The sequence below is a fragment of the Cucurbita moschata genome, unplaced genomic scaffold (genome assembly GCF_002738365.1).
Source record: "Cucurbita moschata cultivar Rifu unplaced genomic scaffold, Cmos_1.0 Cmo_Scf00017, whole genome shotgun sequence".
In the NCBI taxonomy this organism is placed as follows: domain Eukaryota; kingdom Viridiplantae; phylum Streptophyta; class Magnoliopsida; order Cucurbitales; family Cucurbitaceae; genus Cucurbita; species Cucurbita moschata.
The window spans coordinates 4483440-4491338 of record NW_019268533.1 but is presented as its reverse complement, the minus strand read 5'-3'; the positions used below and the strand labels follow the sequence as shown (position 1 = coordinate 4491338).

Below are 7899 nucleotides of genomic sequence, written 5' to 3'. Positions count from 1 at the left end.
AAGATACTTCAAATAAGGCTTCATTTACGGTTAGATAGTTACAAATTTTTGGTCGATAATTGAAATCTAGATTAATGGTGTTTCATTAATGTATTTTATGTTTTAAGACTTTTTATTTACTTATTGGGTTACACATGATGACTAATTATGGTAATAAAATTCGAAGATTACAACTCTCGAAAATCAAGAGTTTCATTTTGGGACTTTATAAACCATTTGTGTTATCTTTATAAAATAAACTTAGAAAATGTAGTAAATAGAGCATTTGTGCTTTCTTCTACGTCTAGAGCTAAGTTTTTTCATGCTTAGAATCATTGAAGTTTAACTGGATGACTTTGGCTTGTGGACTAATTTGAATCTCAAATAAGTTTGGTTAGTTTGAAATATTCGGTCAACAACGTAATTCGATTCTTACTTACCTTTGTAGTAATTTCTTATCGTTTTAGGGTTCTTGAATTGTAACGCTTGAGCTCCGACGAGAATTAATTTTTTAATTTTATTTTAAAATTTCAACTTGTAGAATTTTATTTTGAGGGCTCCATGGGCCAAATCTCAAGATGGATAAGAAAAAAAAAATTCATGAATAAAGAAAATAAAATTATGGAAAAATGGGTCAAAACGGCTACAGTCTCAGACGACTTTTCAACTCTGAAATTAGAAAATCCAATGGGCCCAATACACTCTAAATGGGGCCCAAAACCGTCGAAATTGGAGAAAGAATTTTAAAAAACAAAAAGTCGGAAGCCTTTCTCTTATATCAGTATCAGAGCCAGGTTTCGATCCTGGGACCTGTGGGTTATGGGCCCACCACGCTTCCGCTGCGCCACTCTGATTTGTTGAACATTTAATTTTTCCAAAAAATTATTTTATCCTCAATACGCATTAAAAAGTTCAATTAATAACAATTCTATTTATTTTTATATATCGATCTACATTTGTTTGTTGAAGTGTTGTTATAATTGGTTTAAAAGCTTGAACAATTTAACACGTCTAGGCATTAGAATCCTTTTGAATGCAAAGATGAACTTTCAAACATGAAAATGAAAATGCAAAGTGAACGTTTAGAGAAAGAAGTAAAACGAGATACTTTATACATTATAATAATGAATCTTTCAACATAAAAACTCGGTATCATATCCAAATATCCGAATCTAGTTACTATCATAAGACATGAGGAACCCTTAGACTTTGCTTAATGGAGTTTTATTCTTACACTAAATATGTCGAAGCAAAAACATGTCATAGAAAATATTTACACGAACACAACTCAAGAGTTCTGTTTTGATCGAACTTGCGATTTGAAAGAATTTGGGAATTGCATTTATTTTCAACACAGTTGATACCAACCAAGACCAAATAAACTCAACCTTCGTGACCAAATAAACTATCACAATATTTTACTTGCACCAACAACAATACCACCCATGTTTATAAACTCTTCAATTGAGTTCCTTGTCAAAGAGTTGCAAATGGGAAAGGCAAGCCCCTCCTAGCCTTCATATTCACAATGTTCAACAATATTTTGTCCCTTTCCCTTCCAGAAATGTTCTTGTGGCGACTGTTTCTTCATTTACCTGTTCATATGAGCAACACATAATTACATTGTAACAACAACTGTAAATCAGAGATAACATTTTCGAACATTCTTCTCATAGAGGCGTCTTTGCAAATTGGAACTAGTCTCAGTTAACGAGCCTAAGAATGTCTAAACGCCTCGAAATAACTAAACATAAAAACCCAAGGGAGGAAAGAACATCTGATTAAACAAAATAAAAATAATGGGACATCATCCATGCAGATTCAAGATTTGAGTAAACCGTAATCGAGACTACTAGTAACTGCCACCATATACCTCGCAATGCAAAACAATTCTTTGTTCCCCTCACCATATATCGTTCTTTCAATATTATCGGAACCTAGACATTGAAAGAAGAATGATGCCAAATGAATTTATCGAATGGCTTGGCTTTATACGGTTTATAGAAGGGAAGAACATATCATTAACAATCGCCGATGTACAAAAGAAAAAGGATGTTTAAACCATTGTCGTCTTTATCAATGTAACTTTGACAATCAAGTTGAGAACTATGATAAGAAGTGAGAGATGAACTCAACAAAGCTCAAGTATTAAGAAAGCATAATTCAAATCTAGAATCGAGGAATATGGTTGATTCCAATATGGAAGGACCGAGAACTGTTCCTTAAATAACACAAGAGGATATTATGTTGTGAAAGGTGAATCCTGGGTTCAACCAAGCCGAGTGGTCGATGAAGGTACAGCGGTGTTACTATATCCCTAGTGGAGGGAACTACAACCCATCGCTTACTATGCTGAACAAGATGGTTGGATCAAAGGATTCAATTCGGTAAAGAGCCCAATGTCATCCCTATTACTCATCTACAGTTTGTCAATGGCGCTACTCTTTTCGTAACCTTTTCAACATTATCAAACGCCTTGAAGAAGCAACGAGCCTTAACATAAATTGCCGAAAATTTGATGGACATCAGTATCAACTTGCAGTTGTCCCATCTTGCCAATAAATTAGTATCAACAAGCAGGAGGCTCATTGGTGTTAGGTTATTGCCTCCAAATATGGTTCCATCCACTTTGACCTCAAACTGGATTCCAAAACCATGCATTCTTCCTACAAGTCGTTAAAATGCACAAATAACTTGAAACAAATGCTTTATGCACATATTTCCTAGGTCGGTAACAATCACCGCACATCCTTTAGGAAGGATGTTTGGATAGGAGTCTCAAATCTTCAGAAACTTTCCCTGGGCTTTAGTACTTATCGAGCAAGAAAGACGCACCTATTGCTGTACTTTGGGATCCTTCATCTCCGTAGAAATCTCATGAAGCCTGAAATTGAAGAGCGCGCCACTTTATCCACTATTTAATTGCCCCTTCATGATTCAACCTAAGACTCTTGGCACTCGGCTTTGGGAAAGGATGGTATTTTCCCATCGAAATCATTCTCAAGGGCTTTATCAACAGCCAATGTGTGCACGAAATCAGCTATATCTATAACCATATTTGGGTTGGTCGTTGTCCAAGAAAGGTGAAATTATTTATATGGGAGCTTAGCCACTCTTAGCATTAATACTTTTGTTAAGCTCCAATGCCGTCCTCAATGGCTATACTTATACCCCAGCTGCTGCCCTATATGCTATAGCAACAATGAAACATCATTCCACCTCTTCAGTAATTTCCTTTGCCACCAAATTCAGGAATTTCTTACAAGGTGTTTTTGGTTGATGCTTTCCTTACTAGAATAATAATCTTCTTTTTTGGGGCACCCTCTTTCAAAACGAACAAAAAGATCCTTTGGCTTACCCATGTTTGTGTTTTCTGTTGGAGTCTTTGGTCGGAACAAAACACTCGCATCTTCTTGGACAAGAATCGTGGCAATGCCTATTTATTGATTCTACTTCTCTTTTAGCTTGCTCCCCTTTTGTATTATAACCTCGACACCCTTGCTAGGGAGGTGTTTTTTTTTATAATTATTTCTCAATAGGAGCTTCTTTTGTATCCCATTTCATCATATCAATGAACGGTTATTGTTTCCTATTAACAAAAATAATTTTCATGTGGGGTTTCTCTTTAAAGCTAACCATCTTTATGTTCCACATTGCCAGTAAGAGAATTCATTCTCACTTCAAGTGAGGTAGCTTAGAGGAAATTTGGGAAGGATAAAACTTTGACCCTTATTTAACAAAACTTTTATTGGCAATAGGTCGAAAGAGATATAGGGTATGAGAATATATACACAATTGTCATGTTGTCAAGAGTTCTAAGAATTTCTAGTTTATGGTTTAGAATAGGTTAAAAATATTGATTACAGATACCAAAATAAAATAAATAAATAAACTACCAAAAATAAAACAAACACAGCCCATCCATCCCAAAAAACCAGAAATATAAAGAGCTTACTCCAAACTCCAACACTCAAAAGCCTACAAGAACAACAAAAAGAACCAAAGAAGTGCAGAAAAATGAACCATCCTTTCTTTGTAATTATTCATTTTATCAATGAAAATTGTTATTTGATGAAACGTTCAAAATTTTTAAGTCATTTATGCACACGTCTTAGTTCTTCTTTTCATCCTCAAAAGAACTAATGGTAAATCCGGAGTTGTCAACTGAAGTTTGAGGTATCTTCTAAGACATTATGCAGGAAAGAATACTCGTCAATGGGATCTCATCCAACCTCTTACGGAATTTTCTTATGATCAATCTACAAGCAAACTACACATTATGGTCCTAAAGTGGTTTATGTCCTTAGATTTAAAGACTTATCAGTACGCTGGACTTTGTTCTGCACTCTATTGCTCATATTATAGTGTTGAAGATGATAAATATGCCCAGAATTTCAAGATTAGAACGAGTTGAGATAAGATATTTTTTAAAAAAAAACAAGGACAAGAAGGATGACAACATGCATCAAAGACATTAAAGTCAAAGAAAGTGATCTAATATGGATTCATCTTCAAAAGGAGAGGTATTGACAAAGAAACTGCTTAATTTTCCAAGTCTCATAACATGTAAGCCTAACTAGACAATTAATATACCATTCAACGTTTTCAAAAGAGAGTTATGGGCGGTCTAGATTGATCAAGTTGCTTTTTCCATAGCAGAAATAGTGTGTTTATCAGTTTTTACAAATATTTGAAACATCTATAGCCCTGTAAATTGTGGCTTTCAATTTTGTTTGGAGAAGTGTAGTTACCAATTAACTTGTTCAAACCTTTCAGATCTTTGTTCTTTAAGCCTTTTGGCAACCTGAGTGAAAGAGAATTCAAAGAAAATCCAAGAAATGAGCTTTTTCCTTCCACTTAGTATCTCTAGGATGAATTCATCATTAACTGGTGTGTTAGTTCAACTCAAAGTTGTCCAACGAGTGTTTGGTGTTGTTTAAGATACTTAAGAGGAAGTACCAACTACATTTGGGATAAACTGCAAGGCAACCTCTTCAAGGCCTTAAAGGAGTATCTGATCTTGTCCCTACTTTAGTGTTATCAAAAGGGCTCATAGGCCAAAGGCTGACCTGAACCGAATCAAAATGACAAATTGGAAAAAGCTTGATTATCAAGAAAACTTTAGATTTCTTTGGAATTGGGCACACAAAATGTTTCCTTAAGATATTTGCTGATCTACTTTTTTCAATTAAAAAAAAAAAAATTGTGGAGCAAAGATCACAGTTCATTCTTTAGTTGCTCTCATGGAATAAACATTTAAAAAGAAAAGAAAAGTTTGAAGTCAAAAAAGCCTGTCATGCTCTTGGTTAACTAATTTTTTTAATTCATGAGTGTCCAGGACAGTTTGTGCACACCTCGACTAATCTCACGAACACCTCACCTAACCCAACAACATGTTGGTGTCCAAGAAACTCGCAGGATAGTGAATCTTAGGTAGGTAGCCACCATGGATGGGACTTATTCCCTCTATAAACCCATGACCCTTATTGAACACCCAATGCTAGCCAAGTTTGATTCCAAATTTCTTGCAACTCCTTTTTCCTAATATTGTGAGTCTGCACCTGCTCCATGACCTAGACTTTGGAGACATCAAAGCTTTTCCATATTAAGCTCACTCAAAAATTCAAATACGTGACCTCTAGGTAGGTGTTACTCAGAGAACGAAGGCATTAGAGCTCTTTGGGGCTGTGATATTGATTATTTCATGTGGAGCAAGCCATTTTAGGAGTTTGGCATCATGTTAGCTATTCATAGGGGCAGTTTTTTGTGGCAGGCTGAGGTGTTTGCTATTTATGGGGCCTCTAGGGCGAGAGGAACAATAAAGTTTTTAGAAGGATCAAACATTCTCCTAGCGATCTTTGGTCCCTTATTAGATTTAATGCTTCTATGTAGGCTTTGGTGACGAAGCTATTCTTTTATTCATTCTCAATGAAAGCATATTTATTCATCAAAAACAAAAAAGGAAAAAAAAGTAATACCTTAACATTAGCTACTATTCAGATTGATTTTACATGATTTCCATGATAGTTTGATGGGTGAACATACAAGAATTTTCGAAGAGTATCATCAAGCAACAAGGAAATTGTACAACCTTCCAACAAGGTAAGTAGTTGGCTATATGACCTGTGACACTTTTTGCAGCCACCAACAACCCCAGTACTGAGCAGGGGAAGATATATTAATAAGTTTTATGGAAGGACCCCTTACTGTCCAAGAGGTTGAAGGTGATTTTGGTGGTACTAGACTAGTAACGTATGCTCATTACATTGAACTAGCAGAAACTATTTACAATACAGATAGTACTCATCACGAATCATATATTGAACAAAATTTGAATTGAAAGAGGTGAAACATTAACAAAGTACTTCTACCCTGAGCAAACTCACTAAAATTTGTATGCAACTCTAGAGCTAGCTTAAATACAAATAAGTAATTACGTGTAACACCTAGAATTTTAAGAAAATAAATAAAAGATTTTTTTTTTTCAAAATAAAAATTAAAAAGAAAGGAAGGAAAGAATGCAGAATGGAATGCACGCAAGTTGGAGAAGATAACCGTACAGTCAACTGTTAGTTTCTCAACCTTGTTTTTAACGAATTTGAAGCTAGTCATTTTCACCCATTTTATTCTTTTGAATTAATTTCGGGAATATTGAGGAATTTTAGAGAAATTTGGAATATCCTCGAAGACCCGAAACAAGCTCAGGAAGTCTACAATCAAGTAACCATATAGAGCAAGTTTCTAAGAAATACTTGCTGGAGTCGATTGGGATTGAGGACAATGATTGAGTATTATGTTTAGGAGCCTAATAATTGTGCTTAGATAATATGAATAGCTTACAACTTTCCTATAAACAGTTATATAGCTTTTGCATACATGATATGTGAACTCTGATAGATCATTAGGCTTTTATGCTTTCCAATATGTTGAGGTTGGATTATTATCACTTAATGAGCATGACAAGCATGTTGTATGACTTTATACGTTTATTATGCATGATTTAGGGTTTGGATAGCCTATTATTGCCCAATTATGAGTTGGACTCCTGCTATGTGTCATAGGGTGCTAGTCATGGTTTCCATAGACCATGAGATAATGTTTCCCGTATTTTGGTCCTAGTACCTAGTCATGAGTTCCATAGCCTCCCTTGGGTTGACCAAGTACCGTGTAGGGACGGATAGGGCGCAACCCGTATTCGTGAACTAACCAACAGAGGTTAGTGTTTACTTGTTACACATGGCTTAGTTATCACCTATAGAGGATTTCAAGAGTCATAAAGGGTATAATATTGAAGTAATAACGGTGGTGCCTAGTGGGGAGAGCCATGGTCTTTTTACTGTTCCAACCTAAGTGGTGTACTGTTCTAGCCTAAAAAGACGAAGTAACAGGTATTTACTGTTCCTAAGACAAGTAGTTTTATTGTTCTAACCTGAGGAAAGTACATGAGTAGGTAGTTTACATTTCCAGCCTGGAAATGCACAGTGACAAGTAGTTTACTAATCTTAAGAACATGTAGATGTTGTCCGACACCATTAGGAAGAATCCACCGATTAGAGCTCAATAGGTAGACATGCATGGAGTACGGTCATCACTTTAGAGCAAAAGGGCTCCTCCAGACTTACGAGTATGACCTAGGGCCTTTCCATGGGCCACAGCAACTTTGAAACCTAGAGCCAAGAGAAAACAGGAAACCCATAGATTGTGAACCTAAAAGGGATTGAATACTCCTTAAAGGAGGTATACAGAGGGCTAGTTACACAATGACCTACAAAGTTTGGTAGAGACATTAAGCCATAGTTTGATTATCACATAGCCAAGTTTCCGTGTGTAGGATTGAGTCCGATAAGAGCCTACAAGTAAGTTACTTACTGAGTATTTTTATACTTATTCCATGTTATTTTTTTTTTTTTTTTTTTTTTT

General features: G+C 35.5%; 1 protein-coding gene and 1 non-coding gene across 3 annotated transcripts in view; both read right to left on the bottom strand.

Annotated features, from left to right (window-relative positions):
• Positions 1-761: 761 nt before the first annotated feature.
• On the bottom strand, positions 762-833 carry TRNAM-CAU. Its single transcript has one exon. It is a non-coding gene; the product is annotated as a tRNA-Met (tRNA).
• Positions 834-1187: 354 nt separating this feature from the next.
• The window catches only part of LOC111454852, a 9315-nt gene continuing 2603 nt past the window's right edge, over positions 1188-7899 (bottom strand). Inside the window, exons 2-3 of one of the 2 annotated variants that reach the window (XR_002712510.1) lie at positions 4731-5048; positions 1188-1574 (exon numbers count right to left, since the gene is read on the bottom strand). Coding sequence is in view for 1 of the 2 variants with exons in the window: in XM_023096322.1 (XP_022952090.1) it covers positions 1571-1574 (4 nt within the window). In the remaining variant the exon portion in view is untranslated. The remainder of the gene's footprint in view (positions 1575-4730; positions 5049-7899) is intronic. The other variant, XM_023096322.1, reaches the window with a different exon arrangement.